This window comes from Haliotis cracherodii, unplaced genomic scaffold (assembly GCF_022045235.1).
Source record: "Haliotis cracherodii isolate W230 unplaced genomic scaffold, xgHalCrac1.p SCAF_10, whole genome shotgun sequence".
In the NCBI taxonomy this organism is placed as follows: Eukaryota; Metazoa; Mollusca; class Gastropoda; order Lepetellida; family Haliotidae; genus Haliotis; species Haliotis cracherodii.
Window position 1 is genome coordinate 34,918,590 of NW_027266265.1, and position 19,688 is coordinate 34,938,277.

A 19,688-nucleotide genomic window follows, 5' to 3' on the forward strand; every position below is an offset into this window, starting at 1 on the left:
GACGGTTCACAACAGCTTCTATTTGAGACAAAAAAAAGTAGTTTCGTGTTTTCAAAATCATAAAAAAATATAAACAAAAGTAGCAAAAAATAATTTGGGTCACGAAAATTCTGTATCATACATATAGATATGATTATATACAAAATCAACCTTAACAAAAAATATTATTGAAAACTATATGAGATCGCTGTTGGAAGCGAAAGAGTATACGCTGGTCAAGTAACAAAAATGGCGCTTTGCGAAATGAACAGTTAACAGAGTTAAATGAAAAATTTACGGTTTAAAAGGAAATGTCATTATTTTGCGTCGTCAATGTGGAGCTAACGTAAAAAGGATGTCAACAGTTGGTGTACGGCTAGACACTTACAATAAAGGGAGACAATCTAAGGGGAGGTAACTCTTGTATGACAATAGCCCCGTCAATATTATGTGTTATGTTCACTGCAATGAAAATATCACTTTTCTCAACTTCAGAAAACTCAGTCTTTCACACTGAAGTATATAATAAATTGCTAACCAGCTACAGTGGCAGAGAGAATAGTGATGTCATTTCATTGGGTTGTCATGGTAACCACTATTATGATGCCACAATGGTCTGCAAAGCATTGTGGTGCAATTTCCTTGCAGTGATAAATATCCTAGAAGACACTGTTTGATCTGACCCAAGTGATATCTCTTGCGGAAGCCAGTTTGAGACGATAAGTAGAGATTTCATCATGATAAGCATGCTGAAAATTAGTTATCATCCATGCACATAAGACAGCCTCAGTGGTCTTGTGGTAGAGCGTCCACCCGAAGAGCAGAAGGTCCGGAGTTCGATCCCCGGCCGCGACATACCAAAAGTCGTTAAAAGATGGTACTTGTTGTAACCCTGTCTGGCGCTCGGCATTAAGGGGCTAAAACAAGGACTGGTCGGCTCGGAGTCGATATACTGTGTCTGAGTGGGGTATTCATGTCAAACTGCGGCATGGTATCTCAGTGAGCTAGCACTATAAATCAGCATCAGTCCGGACTAGTACAAGCAGCCACACACACACAAACACGCACGTCACTATAGAAGTGCAATAATCTTGGACGCGACGTTAAAACCCAATTTCACCTCACCTCACCTCCACTCACCATGCACATAATTTCAGACACTGTTCATACATGGCATTTGCCATTACCAAATAAACATGAATGCCCGTTTATTTGGCTGTTTACATTACATATTGTAATACGAAACTAATGTTTTTAAACAGTAACTATTTTGGCACCAACATCAATAGGGCCTAATGGTGTTGAAAAACTCCAGAGATGCTGTTATTAGCCATACATAACTCAATTACAAGACCACCAGAATCTACATCAGCAACTGATGCTTTGTAAGTCAAGTGGATGGGTTATTGAGGGATAAAGAATTTTTTAAATATACCAAAGGAGTTCAAACTTCGTATTTGAATATTGAAATGTTATAATTTTTTAATACAAAACACCTATATCTATATTAGTAAAAAAAGAGTTAAAGATCACCCGATTCTTTCATATTACTATAGTTAATGTGTCATGCCATAAGTAGTATACACCAGGAGTGAGTGAGTTGGATTTAACACTGCTTTCTACAGTATTCCACTTATATCACGGTGTGTCAGCTTAATGTGGGAGGAAAGCCCGAAGTTATGCAGGTCTCAGACGTTTACCACTTCGATGAAACCCTAGAGCACAGGTATAGTGCTGACAAACCTAGAAACATAATCGGGGTGAACCAGGTTTCGAACCCACAATCATAGGTTTGTGGTGTGCCCAAGGGACGCAACTCTGCACAGTGAATTGCGGCGCCTTAGATGACTGGGCCACCCATGCCCCTTAGATGTAGAAGAATTTGATACATGCAAATGTAAAGTTTCCCGCCTGTAGACAGGTAACCATACCTCAGAAACTGACAATGATATAAACATATTTCACAACAGTCTCATTAAAATCAGATCTTAGTTCTCGCTACCGCTAAACAAAGATCTGAGGACATCCCCAGGTCCGTGTGGTGTGAGACCATCATAGGATAGTGTAAAAAGTCTTTGCACCATATTCATGAGAATGTTTCATACAAATATATGATGAATAATTGCTCAAAACTGACATAAATGTAACTGAGGTTTGATGTGGTAGGATTTCCGAAGAAACGTATAAATATAAATTCCACCCAGATGATTAACTGAAGTAAATTGTGAGTGTCCAAGACATGAACATAGGGACGCAAGGTAGTAGCACCTTCCGAGGCAAGGGAGTTTACGGACTTTAAAAGTCTAGTTTCCGCCCTTGCCGAACTAGGCTGGAATTACTAGGCTCGATCGTTGCGCCACCAGTGGCTATTAGCAATTATGTCCCTTCTAAGCCTCTCCTATGGACCAATCAGATTCCACCTCTCGTTTCACTTGTGTTTGCTTCACACAAAATGGTGGCGCCCAGTCAGGACGATCTGATCAATAATCAAGATCTATATTGTGATAAAACGGGTCTTTTACATCGCGAAATGCATCAAATTACATGAGCACCTTGATTAAAAACATTAAAAGATTTGGAAAATATCTGCTGACAATGAATTGGAGATGCACATGCTTTGCAAATCCTGCAATCGATCGAAATCTGCACGACAGTTTACCAACTGGATTTTGATTTCGGTGCGAGATTTTGATTGATATATGAATAGACTTGTTAGTCTAGACAAAACTTAACTCCATAATATCAGCCTAGTTCGGCAAGGGTGGAAACTCTTATAGTCAGTTAACTCCTTTGCCTCGGGAAGATGGGTAGTAGAGGAATGCGGCACACTTCACTTGATTTCAAACAACTTTACATAGTCACTGCATTGTACATGCTCAGTGCCCCTTTTCACAAAGCGATCTTAGTGCAATGACTTTCGTAAGTCTGAATTGAAGTATGGGACATACGATGGTCTTAGTCTATGTCTATGTTAAAGTATGTGAGTCACAATCGTCTCAGCATTACGACTGTGGTAAGTCTATGTTAAATTATGGTGGTTACAGTCGTCTCAGCGCTACGTCTGTCGTAAGTCTATGTTAAAGTATGTGTGTCACAATCGTCTCCGCATTACAACTGTGGTAAGTCTATGTTAAAGTATGGTAGTTACGATCGTCTCAGCGCTACGACTGTCGTAAGTCTATGTTAAAGTATGTGAGTTACGATCGTCTCAGCGTTACGACTGTTGTAAGTCTATGTTAAAGTATGTGTGTCACAATCGTATCAGCGTTATGACTTTTGTATGTCTATGTTAAAGTATGGCAGTTACGATCGTCTCAGCATTACGACTGTCGTAGGTCTATGTTAAAGTATGTGAGTTACGATCGTCTCAGCGTTACGACTGTCGTAAGTCTATGTTAAAGTATCTGTGTCACCAAAGTATCAGCATTATGACTTTTGTATGTCTATGTTAAAGTATGGTAGTTACGATCGTCTCAGCACTACAACCATCGTAAGTCAATGTCAAAGTATGTGAGTTACAATCAGCTTAGCACTTAGATCACTTAGTGGAACGAGTCCCTGAAGTAGATTGGGATTTCAATGCTAGATTGAAAAAAAATCAATAACTGTCATCCTGTGTGTATTTCTCACAAGAATATAAATGTCAGTTATGTGTAACACGCAATCTAAAAATTTGATAAACTTAATGATTCAAACAGCCATACTTTTTGTGGCCCACATGACTTGCAATGTAAATCATTTGCACCAATTCTCATAGTTTATGAGAACAGGACATAATATTTGCACTGGGGTAAACCCTGCAAACCCTATAAATGATTGATATAAATCGTAAATCAGTAACTTCAATGTTCTCATGTAGGCCACAAGGAAGGCCAGATCATCAAGAGAAAGAAAGAATCTCATCGTGATCATACATCTACGCGCAGCGATAAACCACACGACCAACCAGTACATTGCATCTATGAGCATCTGGTATCCCATTCAACATTCCAGCATACTTCTGCTGGTGGCAAATCGCTTAATAGAATACCACCAAACCCTTTCCGTGTCTGCTAGAAACTGCAGGCTGGCCAATCATAATAAAAGTCATATCAGTGTGGAGATGCTTACACTATAAAGACAAGAAGTGTCGGTGACATGGCCTCTACTCCTGAAACCTGTTACAAAACTATCCAGAATTACCAGCGGTGTGAGTTACTTCTGACAAGAGAAGCCATTATTTGCCTTCATCTGTGACACATACGGCATGAACTGGACCAGCAACAGAAAACTCTCCAAGTTCAACAATTGGTGTTGTTGTCAATCTCTTGGGCTAGAGGCTATATATATATATATATACAAACAACATTTTGCACTAGTCAGGGTCTCCTTATTCATTTCTTATATTTTGCAACTCTTTGATGAATAAGCTTTTAGAAACTACTACAAACAAGTTTTTGAAAAATATGTACATAGGAGAAAATCTCTGTCAAAAACAGCACGTTTTGCTCAATGTTTGTACATTTCTCGCCCAATTTGACCATTTATTATTTTTCTAATGACATTTTTTTCACGTCATTCGATAACTGGTATAATGATCAATAACTGTACTCAATTTTGTAACTGAAATTTGTAAATATAAAAGTCAATGACAGAGAATAACCTGTCTCAATTGATCACTGAAACAGATTCCACTGGGTGTGAAAGGCAAAACAGCAGTGAAAATTTCTATGAATGGATCAGTGAAAAATCAGTGATGACCCAGTGAAATAAACTAAACTAAAACAAAGTGACCCATTTCAAGTCATAACGCATAAAGAAACTTTTGCTTTTATTCACAAATAGGAAAGACTTCCACCCGTGTCTGGCCCTCCAAAAGTTATATGTGTATGCATTGTGGCCCAATCCTTTTATATATAATTTTGAGAGGGGGAAATATGTGCAGCAGTCTTACCCACGAAAATATCACAATATTATTTTCCTTCATTTAAAGGGAGAATGGATATTAGCAGGTTCTGGAGCTCACCTTGATGAACTTGTCTGCATTCTCACTAACAACACTTATATGTTTGCTCATCTATATTGGAAACACTAAATTGTTTTGAGAGAAATCTTAAACCCAGAAATGAAAATTGTAACAAGTGCTCCCCTTGAACACCCTGGGTCCCTCATAAATGAAATATACTCAAAGGTAAAAGTAACTGTGACATGGATTATATTATGAAGTTTTGGATTTGAACCAGAGAACAAAGAAGAAACGCAACAAGCAACCAAGTGAGGGACCGTCCCCTCAGACATTGTTCTTTCTATGTTATATAATTCCATACACAGCAGTACAATTGTACTTTTGCTGTTGAGTATATAATCAGGTGCATTTTGAGAAAGATGATACAATGAACCAGAGTAGTGAGTCAGTATTGTTTTATGCCACTTTTAGCAATATTCCAGCAATATCACGGCAGGGACACAAGAAATGAGCTTCACACATTGTACCCATGTTGGGAATCGAACCCGGGTCTTCGGCGTGACGAGCTAATGCTTTAACCACTAGGCTACCCAACCGCCCCCTGAACCACAGAAAACATGACTAAATGTCAGGCAATTTCAAGCAATCAGTGTTTGCATGTTCTTTTGTTTAATGTGACAGTCAGCAATATTCCTGCAATATCACATCAGAGGAATCAATTGAATTTGGAAAAAACAAACTAGTGATTGATATCATGAGCAACAATCTACTTTGTCAGGGTATGATGACCAATCAACCAAGGCACCAATCCTGACGTCAGATCCATTTGGTTGCCTCTTATAACCATAGATTGCTGGGTACCAATTGAAAACCATTGTTTACCAGAATCTTTACAGGGTCAAGCATTCAATGGGTATGTCATTAGAGTACAAGAGTACAGTAGAGGTGAAGGACAGCTGAATGCTTACTATGTTGGAAAGGATACGACTTTTGATTAACTCAAATTTATGGTGAGCTATGATTTCCACAATGATTTGAACTCCTGCTGCTAAGAGCGCTGTTCCGATCCCGACAAAGAACATAATGACCCAGCGAGACACTGCCTTGATTGTCAGGGCTTTCTGAAAACAATCAGGGTCATCATTACAAGAAGGATCTCTTGAACATATTACAGGAAATGCTTTAGGAACTGTTAATGGTCCCATTCCACAAATCAATCTTAGCCCTTCAACGATGGTAACTCCCATACTTTAACGTAGGCTTACGACAATGGTAGCGCTGAGATCACTTTGTGGAACGGAGACCTGGTATTTATCAGGGAATTCTTAGATGCTGAATTGCTGATCTTCAACCGCTAGTCCATATGAAAAGCCTGGGACAAAAACCCACTGGAAACTATAAATTCTTAAGCTACATAAAATAGTAATAATGGTATGAAAATTATCAGATTTGTTCAAATGATTGACGAGCCATGCTTCTTTCTTACACTTCCAAGTTATAACTTCTAGCATGTTCAGTTAAGTACACAAGAAAGGCTCAATGAGCGAATAAGGATGATTTTTTCAACTTCAAGACAAAATCTAACAATGAGCAATTCCGTGACCAACATGAATTTTTGTAGTGTCTTTATCTACATCCCCCCCAAAAAGTCAGTTTGGCTCAAAGGCTTGTTCATATTTATATTCCAAACACATGCTTCCGAGACCTTTAAAATCAGTTTTTCAATACATTTTTTAGCCTTAAGTTTACATTTCCTTTTGCAATTCCACAACATGCATGTGTTGAAATGAACAAATTCCAGTCCTCTATAATTTGAACATACCTGTTAACTGCCATAACAATTACTGAGAGGTTTGTTCCATAAATTATGAAGATGCTTTGGGCCAAAATGGGCCCTTATCATATTGTCCTTTGAACAAAAAAAATCTCAATTCAGTTTTTCCTAATGATACAGGTTTGTGAAGATGACTTGTGGTTCAATTACTCATGACCGAGAAAGAGAATATGGCTTTAAGTGTTACTTTTACTAATGTATTGAATGGAATGTTTAAAAAATCTCTGAAAATAATAACTTTTCAAACTACCCAGTTTTGCACAAACTTATGCATATTTTGCAATACAACAGACACTTAGTTAAAAAATCCTAGATAAAATCCTGTTGTTGCAACACTTCGTTAATAAAGAGTGATGTTGTTTACAAATTGTACAAAAAGTAATGTGGACCGACCTTGGACTTGTTCTTCTCATCTTCTTCAAGGGCAAGGTCACTCTCAATTGGATCATAATTAAGACTCTGAAGAGACAAAAATTATTTGAAAGAATTCAAACAGCAAAAATCTTTCACCAAGAGATAGAAACAATAAAAAAATTCATCCAAGCACTATGAAACACTGTCAGATGACATCTTTCATCTGTCACAGTAGCTATAAGAAGCCACCATTGATCGATACTCTGGAGAAATGCTTCACTGAAAACAAATGTTTGCTGGATTTACTGGAAGGACTAGAAAAATATTATTGTTCTGCTCTTCCTTTCTGAGAAAGAGGTTATTTGTTTCCACGCCAGTGGATCCTTAAGCATTCCAGTTATCATTCTCAACTCCCTGGGGAGTATACAACCCAATTCGTGTTTCCACCATCTGGTCAACTGTTACCATCGGACGAGTGGGTTCTTTTAAGTGCACAGGGTGTGTGTACTGTCCACTAGGGGTAGTGACAACACTGTAAAGACCTGTAAACATTGTTGATCCATGGGCTGAATAACAAATAACCCAGTCACTAGCGGGATATGATCTCAGCACCTGGCGCTCAAACAGACCGCTTGACAACACCGCCAATGACTGAGAAAAATGTGTTTTTAACATCAAAAGTCCTAACCAACTTCATCCAACCCCTTCTGAATACTAATGTTCCTATTAAAACTACAATACTGTAAACTCATCAGTAGAATTTTTACATCTTTTTAATTTCATTGGAAACTCACCTCCTTGTATCCTCACATTACATAGCTACAATGACTTGAGAAATGGCGGGGCCTGCATTTAATGGTACACTCAAAATATGTTTTTCACATCCCTTACAGCTTAAAATGAACACCAACATCTTTAACTAATACACAACAGCTGGAGAAAACATGCCTTACCTCCCATTTCGACACCAGTCTTTTTCTGAAGCGTGGAGAATTCTCTCCGTACTGTTTCATACGTTTGTGAAACTCCTGAAAGAAACGTAATTTATTATTAAAAATGTAATTTTACTGTCATCACTTACAGGCTGTAAAGTAAAAATGTGTTGAGCTAAAGTGGTTCACTGAAAGAATCAATCTTTCAGGTATTGTTTTTCTCCAACGTCATATACATATATGTGTTTATCATGTGTCATTAGGTGCATCTTCCCAAGGCAAGGGAGTTGACTGACTCTAAAAGTTCAGTTTCTACCCTTGCAGAACTAGGTTTATGCATAGTTCAATCACAATCTCGTAAAAACAATTGAGACCTGGTTCCCGTTCCTCAAAGCGATCTTAGCACTACGATGATCGTAAACCTATGTTAAAGTATGGGACTTACGATCACCTTAGTGCTAAGATCGCTTTGAGGAACGGGGCCCTGGTTCGTAAACTGCTGAGCAGTTTTCAGTTGCTTGCAGGATTTACACGTGTACTGTCAACTTGGCATCAACAGATATTTTCCAAGTCTTTTCATGTTTTTCTTATCAAGGTGCTCACGTGATGCACTCTGCAAGGTTAGACCTGTTTTTCTACAATACAGATTTTGATTATTGATCAGACTGTCTTGACTGGGATCCACCATTTTGTTTGAAGCAAATGCAAGTCATATGATAGGTGGAATCTGATTGGCCAATAGGAGGGACATAGAAGGGACATAACTCATAATAGCCACTGGTGGTGGAAGGATCAAACCCAGAAATTCCAGCCTAGTTTGGCAAGGGTGAAAACCGGACAGCCAGTTAATTCCCTTGCCTCAGGAAGATGCATCATATGCTGATGACAAGGAAAACTGCCTGGTTTGCCTGGCCCACTTTTAATTCTTTGGACACAGCTGGAAATTGAGAGAAATACACAAACGTGCAAGTTTTTATCCATTTGCTTAAAAACTAGTATTTTATTGAACAAAAAAAATGCATAACATGCAGAAACAGAAGCAACCCAGTTATTTTTTTCCATGGCAAAATGCCTGTACCAAGAGCACCAAGCCAGACAAATAGAACGCAACTACAGAAACCTATATACCAGATGGCTGTTCGTCTCCAATGTCATCACTTTACCCACAAGATGGTGCAACACCACGAAAGTAATCCAGAAGGTAATACAGTGTATCGAAAATGCTTTTCAGATATTTCTAGACCTTCATCATGACCTTGACCCTTCATTGGCTCACCTACAAACTTTAGGCTACAGGCTTCAGGAAACCTTGTTCAAGTCACTGGTTTCCCTTCAGTACCTGTGAATGTCTTACAAGACAAGGCGTCATCGTGTAATGTGGTAACCTCAAATGCAACCTTGACCTTCACTGCACACACACACAGAACTTAAAAAATAGGCACATTGCTCTGAAGCTCACCTGAATTATGACGAAATCATGTCAGCCCTGTTTACAATTTGATTGGAATTATTTGTAAACTTATCCAAAAGCATATTCTTTGCTTCTCTTTCACACCACAGACTTGGTGTGTCAAATTTCATAATGAAACATGCAGAAATGGCTGAATAATACATGAAGTTACATTTTCAAGATGGCCACCAAGGCATCCATGTTTAAAATCAGATCAGATCGGATCAAAAAAGGTGTATCCAATCAAACAGTTACTTGCACTCGAAACAAAAGTATCTACAGAAAAAGGTTTAGTTACATAGCTAAGTTCTTGCAAGTATGTGTGTACTGGTCTGGTTTGTTTGTTTGTTTGTTTGTTTGTTTGTTGATTGATGCAGCACTCAGCAACATTCCAGCTATATGACGAGGATCTGGAGTACAAACGTGTATTAACAAAGTTTAGAATTGGCTGTCATTCTTTGGGTCTACAGCATCTACGTAGGGTTGTATCAACAATAACCAAAGATAATGTTATGTCTAAACATTTTACGCAATTGAAGATGAAATTCATGTTGTATAGGTCTGTAAACATTATGAAGATGAGCATAAACTGTTATTACCTAAATTGTCAAATAAGCAGTATTATTCACTTAAAGGTTTATGTACTTCACCTGATATTAATGTATTATTGCCATTTACGAAGTTCATTTTAATAGCTATTCCTTTTATTAAGTAAGTTTGTTTATATAAGTCTGTTTATTATCATGTGGTAAATCAAACTATGAAGTTATAACCTATCTGTATGTTAATTCCATATGCCAGCAGGCTAACAACAACAAGTACCCCCTTGTCTTTCGGTTTGACATGGCCAGGATTGAACCAACGACTTTTGCTCACTGGGCCAACACACTATCCATTTGACCACGGAGCTGGTCCTTAATGGCTAAGTTAATATTTTTCGTTAATAAATAAACAACTCAACCATTGACAGGTGTACAAAGTCATATTCTATGATGTTATTGACATATATGTATCTTAAGTAATCAGGTTAGTGTATCTTGAAACATATACCGTATTCGACGTAATAAGCACCCCGCTCTAATAAGCGCCCCCGGAGATATTTGCTAATATATTGGCTAGTGAACAATCCTAATTAGCACCCCTTCCGATTGATCAATGTACACAAGACTTATTTATTCGTGTATAATACGTGTGTTATATGCATCCTTAATTGTGGGAAATTAGATTCTGGAAAAATATATCTGTCGTATATTAACATTTCAGGCTGTCAGCATAAATCACGAAATTTACGATCTTTTAACCCTGTTGTTTTTCAACCAAATAATATTCTAATAAGAGCCCCCTATTTCTAATTTTGAGAGCGACCTGGGCGCTTATTATGTTGAATATGGTATATATACTATGACTTTTGCATTGTTTTGAAACATGAAAAATATACAATCAGAAAGAAATGTATTGAAAAACACATGTCCGAAAAAAAGTATCCAATGAAAAAATGTGTTGAATAAGAATATCTAAGAACACTTCCATCAAAACTGCATAGTACAAATGAAACATATTTGTGGACGCACAATACATTTGAAATAATATGTTCCCGTTTTCCATACAAACTCAATGTAGTAATGGAGGTTGTTGGAATGATGCGGAGATAGGAAGAAGGTTAAACTGAAAGACTGACCAGACACTTCCTCCTGGATGATTTGGATACCCCCGATAACCTGCGAAACACATATCTGTCCTTCATCAATCGATCACAGCGGTACTTTTGGAATTTTTCCATTCTGACATAACTCTTGCAAAGAATATGATCTTATGATGGCGTTAGCAGTAACTTGTGTGCTGTGTCATTGCCCTCCCTTGACAACAGTGGGTTGTGTCTGACAGAAACTGTCTCAGTGCCAAGTTCCCAATGGCAATTACACCTCTTGTCAATCATGACTGTACCAGGTTTTCCTAACTTCGATGTTTGCTTCAGGAAACTTACCCTAGGACAAGGTTTAGGTTAAGGGTCTGTTTGGCCCATAATTTAAGAATTGCGTTAACTCTAAGAAATTAAGTAAGTTTTCAGTGATGTTATGAATGAGAACAAAATTTTGTTCATTTTAACAATATATTTTGGGCACTTCCCACCACACTCAATGTAACATTAAATGTGTCAAAAAGGATGATCTTAGAGGTTTCCAAGGAGATGCTTTATGTATATTTGAGTGAGTGAGTGAGTACGGTTTTATGCCGCTTTTAGCAATATTCCAGCAATATCATGGTGGGGGAAACTAGAAATGGGCTTCACACATCGCACCCATGTTAGGAATCGAGTGAGTGAGGTGAGTATGGTTTTACGCCGCTTTTAGCAATATTCCAGCAATATCACGGCGGGGGACACCAGAAATGGGCTTCACACATCGCACCCATGTCGGGAATCAAACCCGGGTCTTTGGCATGATGATCGAATGCTTTAACCACTAGGCTACCCGCTCGCCCCTTTAGTACATTTGAACATACAGAAGGTTTAGACCCAAGCCGATTTCTTAGAAGTAGGTAAAGATACAAAAATACGGTAAAATGATGCTCATGGCTAAATTTTCTCTTAAAGTTGACCACTTTTACATCATACTTGTACACATCATGTCAGAACTCTAGCGTGAGTGAGTGAGTGTGTGAGTGACAGTGATTAACAGTTTTTTTACCATTTTTAACAGTATTCCAGTTATATCATGGTGTGTCAGCTTTTAGGTTGCACATATTTTCATACATCTTGAAGGGACCGAGTTGAGTTTAAAGCCACTTTGAACAGTATTCAAGTCAATCACGACGTGTCAGCTTAATGTGGGAAGAAAGTCTGAAGTGATGCAGGTCTCAGACTTTTACCACTTTGGTAAAAATCACGAGAATGGGTTAGGCGCCGACACATAATGGAACCCACAATCACAGGTCAGTGGAGTGCCCAAAGGATGCTACTACGTACAGTGAATTATGGCTCTATCAGACTTTCCAGTGGGCCAAAATGAGTGCAAACGGCTGCATTTATTGAACACAAAACTGCCAATGATCAAACAGATAGCTAATTGTTATGATCAGTAAACAAAATACATATTTGTATCCTGTAGATGAAAGTAGCTTTGTTTTAACTTTATTATTATTTTATACTTTATTATACATTTTAAAATAAAATCTTGCTACAAACAATTAACTAGCCATTAAAATATCAGGAATTTTCAAATCATAATCGGGATTCCTAACATCAAATGAATACAATGATTAGTTTTCTTTCTACTGATATCAACCCTGACTTGTAGCTGGTCTAGAAAACACAGTGGAATGTTGTTATTCTGGATTCCATTCCCTGTGTAATAGTTTGGACAAAGAATATCCTGAATATTAAACGAAGGAATGGTTTCAGTGTAATTATGTCCAGTAGTTGTAATTAACAATTTAAGGTTTCTTTATAAATACCGCATTCACATTAATAAGCCCCCAAGGCACTTTGAAAATTAAGAAATGGGAGCACTTGTTAAAACCATAAACAGCAAGTTAAATTTTTGTCAGAAATCGAGTGAAAAAAATTACTTCAAACTTCAATGCAACTAATCAATTTTGAGAATAGCAACTGGGCATTTATATAAGCCTTCAACATTCATTTTTTAAAAACAAATTCGTAATATACATAAGGAGTTATGGACTGTCAAGGAAATTTTCAGTCTTAGCTGGGGGTGCTCATAAGGATGACGGGGGCACGGGTGGCCCAGTCGTCTAAGATTCGCTGTGCAGAGTTGCGTTACTTGGGCACGCCAGAAACCTATGATTGCGGGTTCAAATCCCGGTTCGCCCGAATCATGTTTCTAGGTTTGTCAGCACCATACCCGTGCTCGTGAGTTTCACGGAAGTGGTAAACGTCTGAGACCTGCATCACTTCGGGCTTTTCCTCCTACATTAAGCTGACACGCCGCGATATGACTGGGATATTGTTACAAGCGGCGTTTAACCCAACTCACTCACTCACTCATAAGGATTACCGTATTCAACGTAATAAGCGCCTCGCTCTAATAAGCGCCCATGGCCATATTTACTAACATATTGGCTAGTGAACAATCCCAATTTGCATCCCTTCCGATTGTATGTACACAAGACTTATTTATTCATGTATGATAAGCACCCTTAATTAATATTAATATCATGTATAATATGCACAGGTTCTTCTTTTATATCATTTCAGGCTGTCAGCATAAACCACAAATTTTACAATCTTTCAACTCTGTTTATGATCTCACCAAAATTATATTCTCATAAGAGCCTCTTATTTCTCATTTTGAGAGCACCCTGGGCGCTTATTACGGTGAATATGGTACTTACAGATTGTTCTAGAAGTTGGTCAGGGGTTTCTTAGTGGAGCAGGGTGATGAATATGGCATAGCAACTTTCTCAATGTCAGATACAGAGCATACTGATTTCAAATGTCTCTCAGAGTTAATTGAAATTGAAAATCAATCTTCAAGGATTAAGACATATGGGTGACAGTTTTCATTGACCATGTTTGCCACTGAAACTTGTACTGGAGAAAAATTAAATATTTTTAAGCATTGTAAATGTCTTTACTTGCAATGTAAAGATTCCTTTAACAATAAGATCAATACTGACTTAAAGGCAAACTAGATTCTGGAAAAAACTGGATTCAAGTTTTAAAAATAGCAACCTTCTTTGTCTGTTAATAATGTATTTTGGGTCATGGGTTGTTGAGTGAGTGAGTGAGGGTGAGTGATAGAGTGAGTGAGTGATATAGTGAGTGAGTGAGTGAGTGAGTGAGTGAGTGAGTGAGTGAGTGAGTATTGCAAAATGCTGCATCAGCAAGTTTGATCAAGTTTTTGGTTGGCATTTAAAGCCGCATTTAGCAATAATCCAGTTTTGATGGCAGCTTGTAAATAACCAAGTCTGGACTAGACAATCCAGTGATTGATATTGTGAGAAACTTCCATGCCGTCAGGATGAAATGACTCGCAATCAACCAAATCCCCGAGACTCATCCGATCCACTTGGTTGTCTCTTACAGCAATATTACCCAGCATCCCCTGGGAGCAGCTTCTATCAAGGAGGGAAGCAAGAATTGTCTGCAACAACCTCCGTGTTTGATGCATTAACGTTTGATTTACACAACACTGGAGGTGGTAGCCCTGTATTTATGATAGCTGTGACTCTACAATAACAGCCCAGCCCCGAGATAAGTCTCTTGTATATGTGTCGGGGAAGGATGTGAATGCCAGTTTCTCCAACAGATGTCAATAAAATATGTTCCCATCCCACCGGTTGCCAAGAACAGTGGTGTTACAAGACAGACTGAGAAATCTAGGTTACCATTATCCTTATACTGTCCATCTTCCCGAGGCAAGAGAGTTAGCCGACTATGAAAGTCCAGTTTCCACCCTTGCCGAACTAGGCTGGTATTATGGAGTTACATTTTGGCTGGGCTAACGAGTCTATGCATAGTCCAATCAAAATCGCGCACCGGTTCGTACACTGTCGTGCAGAGTTCGACGGATTACAGGATTTGCAAAGCATGTGTAATGCCAACTCGTTGTCAGCAGATATTTTCCAAATCTTTTCATGTTTTTAATCAAGGTGCTTACGTGATTTGATGCATTTCGCAATGTAAGACCCGTTTTATCACAATATAGATCTTAATTATTGATCAGATCGTCCTGACTCGGCGCCACCATTTAGTGTGAAGCAAACGCAAGTGATACGAGAGGTGGAATCTGATTGGTCCATAGGAGAGGCTTAGAAGGGACATAACTGGTGATACCCACTGGTGGCGCTACGATCGAGCCCAGTAATTCCAGCCTAGTTCGGCAAGGGTGGAAACTGGACTTTTAAAGTCAGTTAACTCTCTTGCCTCAGGAAGATGTATACTGTCAAAAGAACTCTTTTGTAAATCAGAACTGTTCAAAGATTGAATCTTTGGTGTTGTTTTGATCTCCAACACAATACCTCTCTACTAGGGCTGGAACGGGTATTTCGGGTACTCGGGTCGGGTGGGTACTGAGAAGGACCCGGGTACCCACAGAACTACCCAGACCCGTGGTTAGTCATGTGATAAATTGTTTAATGACAAAAATTATCTTGAACTATATCGTCACACCACAAGTCACTAATGTTGGCATTTCTTTTGGACTATGCACCCAGACGTTTATATATGTTTGAATAAAGACAAAACTTCATTCAAACCCAGTGTATGCATGACCAGATCGTTCTTTTCGTGTATTTAAATACATTTGGTCCAGGGTTATAGTCAAAATATTCCCAATCCGACATTTTGTACCCATCTCTTGAGACCTACAGCGGGTACCCTCGTATGGTCGGGTAATAGGTGGGTGGGTACCTGGGTAGTTAATTTGGACTCGTTCCAGCCCTACTCTCTGCGTGAAGATCTGACCACACCCCCATACTTTCTAATCAGCGTAAAGTCTTCTAATTACTCCGTACGAGTGCATGAAGCATTCAGACATTCTTATTTCTGTATCTCCAAAACATATATAATTGAGGAAATTTGTATGCAAGAAGTGTAATGCCAAGATATTATATTGTTGTGGCTCTCTCATTGTCTCTGAGCACATATTTGTTTTCTGGAGTGATTTTCTCTGGCAGCTTAAAACAATTTGAATTGATAGTAAAGAAATGATGCTGAATTGTGTTAGAAAGCTGACATCTGATTGGCTCACTTAAATTGGATGGTAAAAATTCAGTAAAAAATCTCATTTGATGTGATTTGGTGTTGTTTAAGAAATTGAAGGATCAGGTCTGTGCCGAGATGACCTTGGCATCATGCCGACAAATATGTACATTAGGTTGGTGGTCAAGTGTGTTCGCGTATATCAATCTGATTCATCAGTTCTTATCATCTAAACTAGCTTCCATTGGAGATGGGCGGTGGGGTAGCCCAGTGGTTAAAGCGTTCGCTCATCATGCTGAAGGCCTAGGTTCAATTCCCCACATGGGTACAATACCTGAAACCCATTTCTGGTGTCCCCTGCCATGACATTGCTAAATGTGGAATAAAATATTACTCACTCACTCCACAGGAGATATCCCTTCGGTGAGATATATAGATGATTACAAAATAAATCCCTGTTAGAAATAATATTTATTACAGTGAGTGAGTGAGTGAGTTGGATTTAACGCTGCTTTTAACTATACTCCAGTTATATCGCGGTGTGTCAGCTTAATGTGGGAGGAAAGCCCGAAGTGATGCTGATCTAAGACGTTTACCACTTCAGTGAAACCCACGAGCACAGGTATGGTGCTGACAAACCTAGAAACTTAATCGAGGCGAACCGGGATTCGAACCCACAATCATAGGTTTCTGGAGTGCCCAAGGGACGCAACTCTGCACAGCGAATCACGGCGCCTTAGACGACTGGGCCACCCGTGCCCCCAATATTTATTACAAGTGTATTTGAAATACATGAGTTGTAATAACAACATTATCTAATGATGAAGAGTGTACCAATTTATCAATCACTTTAAAATCAGATCTTAGTTCTTACGACCGCTAAACAAAGATCTGAGGACATTCTATTGTGTGTCATGTCAGACCGACCTTTCATGCGACGAGCCACACCTCGAACATTTAACACAGGGTATTCCCAACGACAGCTACAGGCTTTATGACTGAATCCATACAGTCCAGGCCATCTATTAGCCAAGAATTTGTCAAGATATCTTTCGAAGCGTAGCCGCCAGTTTGAAACTAAAGCCATAAAGCATGAGAAAGCTGCCTTCTGATTGGCTAATGTTGACTTCTTGTCAGTTATTCCTTTGGTTGGTCAAAGTTCACGAAAGGTCGTTCTGACGTGACCCATTATGGGATGTCCTATGATCTTTGTTTAGCAGCAGCGAGACCTAACTTCTGATTTTAATGAGATTGGCAATTTATTCATTATTCACTTGAACTTTTCAAATTATTGAAATTCTACATTGAAAAATGATGTTGCTGGTATAAGGATAGCATATGAATACAACATTCGATGCTGATGATTCGACCATAGACTGTTCTCTCCAAGTGCAACCAGGCAATACAGTGTACATCTGAGATCGATTATATGCAGACCTTTATAGTGATATTGTATGCAGGTAAACTGTAAAGTTTACCAGCAATATAATGCAACAAATGAAACAAAAAGGATTGTGGATGAAAATAGGGCGCGGTGTGGATGGCGCCGACGGGACAGTATGCATGAGCAGCATAGTTGTGGCCCTCCAGCGTGGCATGGCAGACGGGTATAGTGAGTGAGTGAGTGAGTATGGTTTTACGCCACTTTTAGTAATATTCCAGCGATATCACGGCGGGGGACACCAGAAATGGGCTTCACACATTGTACCCATGTCGGGAATCGAACCCGTGTCTTCGGCGTGACGAGCGAACGCTTTAACCACTAGGCTACCTGACTGCCCCCAGACGGGTATAGGAATGGGATGAGCGTGTGGTTAAGAGCCACTCTTCCCTTGGGAGGCACGGTTGTCGTGCGCGGGAAAAACGAGAGTTTAAGAAAGTTTTAAGAAAGAGAAGTTAAACAAGTTAGTAAACAAAGCCGCGAGCGATAGCGAAGATAGTGATAGAATTTAGCGATAAATTTGAGCGATACAAAGGAGAAGCCAAAAGTGATAGCGAGCACGGCACAATGCTTTAGTGAAAGGAAGTGACGTAGGGCAGAGAACGTAACGTAGGGAACATGAATGCAGCGGAAGTGACGTAGTTGCCATTGCTGATAAACACGGAAGTAAATGGCGGATTGCAGGTGCGAGGAGAATTTTGACTATTAGAAGTAGGGTTCCTTATAGGAGGAATAAGTGGTGGAATGTAAGATAAATGCTGCCTATAAACATCTAGCGAATTACTGCTAAATGTTATTATCAGAAAAGATAAGATGCAGATACCAAACACATGTTCACAAAAGCATCATCAAAAACATACCCAAGTTAGAAATATCTGCATTTAACAGAAATATCTAGTATTATAATATCAAACTCGGTTCAGTGTAGGCGAGGGGTGTCCGAGAAACGAGTCTTCGAGTCTTGTCATGCTGGCTTGTGGTTTCATGAGTTAGCAGACACCCCATTTGAATAACCATTACCAAAATTTTTCCCATCACTCTTGCATCATTGGTTACCATGACAACGAAATCAAATGACATTATTTATCTCTCTGTCACCGAAGCTGGTTAGCTGTACTTGACTTGATACTCAATACACTGGTTATTTCTGATTACAAATTGCGAAAGTCTTAACAATAGAATCTCAACCTTGTGTCTTGATATCAAACATATCAACACTTGTTGATAAAAAGTGAACAAAAACACCTCAGCAAGCCTGTTTTAAATTTTATTGAATCGTGTTGATATATTTCATATCAAAATTCACTCAGGGAATATTCTCTATATATTTCAATCTGATCATAAATATTTTATTTTTTGTTTGTTAATTTACTAATGCTTGACATAATAAAATGTGACATGTGAAAATTTATTTATTTTTAGCTGTGTCAGGTGATTTGGTCAGAGCAAATGATCAATACAAGCAGGAAATGACAAGAATGACATAGCTAACCTTACGGAAGTATCTTGTTGTATTCCATGTTAAAGTTTGGCATGTGTGGAATCTGTAGGTGAACAACATCGGAGGTCTGCCAGTCTTTGTGCAGCTGATGCTCTTTCAACAGTTTTTTGTGGAAAGAGTATGTTCATGTACTGTATTCATTTACAGCATGTTTGAGCGATGTTTCAATTTTCTATCAGAGTTATGTCCCTTAGCCATGCAAGGATCAGTTGATCATGGATTCAAATCCCAGATTTGCCCCTTTCAATCCTTGCATTAAGTCTCGCTGTACCCAAGGTTGCAAATGCTTGAATTTGGCAGTACAGCCTTAAAAGGGACTTGAAAATGTTTTATCGTTTAGTTCCAAATTCAATTTAGTGTGGTAAAAATCTACTAGTAGGCTAACCTAGCTCAACATGGAAAACACAGCATGTCTATCTCCTAAATGTTAAAACTATTATGTCTTTGGTAAAAATCTGTAAACTAAGGAATTTTTTTGTTTGAAATTAAATTTTAATGTTTTCTGGACATGTTGTTTGACTTGCTTGACATGTTCATCAGCTGATTAAATTATATTCCATACTTTACCAGGTGCTGTTATTAACAACATTT

At 38.7% G+C, this 19,688-nt stretch overlaps 1 protein-coding gene across 3 annotated transcripts in view; it reads right to left on the bottom strand.

Annotated features, from left to right (window-relative positions):
• Window positions 1-19,688, bottom strand: part of LOC139454339 (H(+)/Cl(-) exchange transporter 7-like) — a 164,017-nt gene that overhangs the window by 47,779 nt on the left and 96,550 nt on the right. For all 3 annotated transcript variants that reach the window (XM_071235970.1, XM_071235969.1, XM_071235971.1), the window contains exons 3-5: window positions 8,066-8,140; window positions 7,152-7,217; window positions 5,910-6,045 (exon numbers count right to left, since the gene is read on the bottom strand). In XM_071235970.1, coding sequence (XP_071092071.1) covers window positions 5,910-6,045; window positions 7,152-7,217; window positions 8,066-8,140 — 277 coding nt within the window. The remainder of the gene's footprint in view (window positions 1-5,909; window positions 6,046-7,151; window positions 7,218-8,065; window positions 8,141-19,688) is intronic.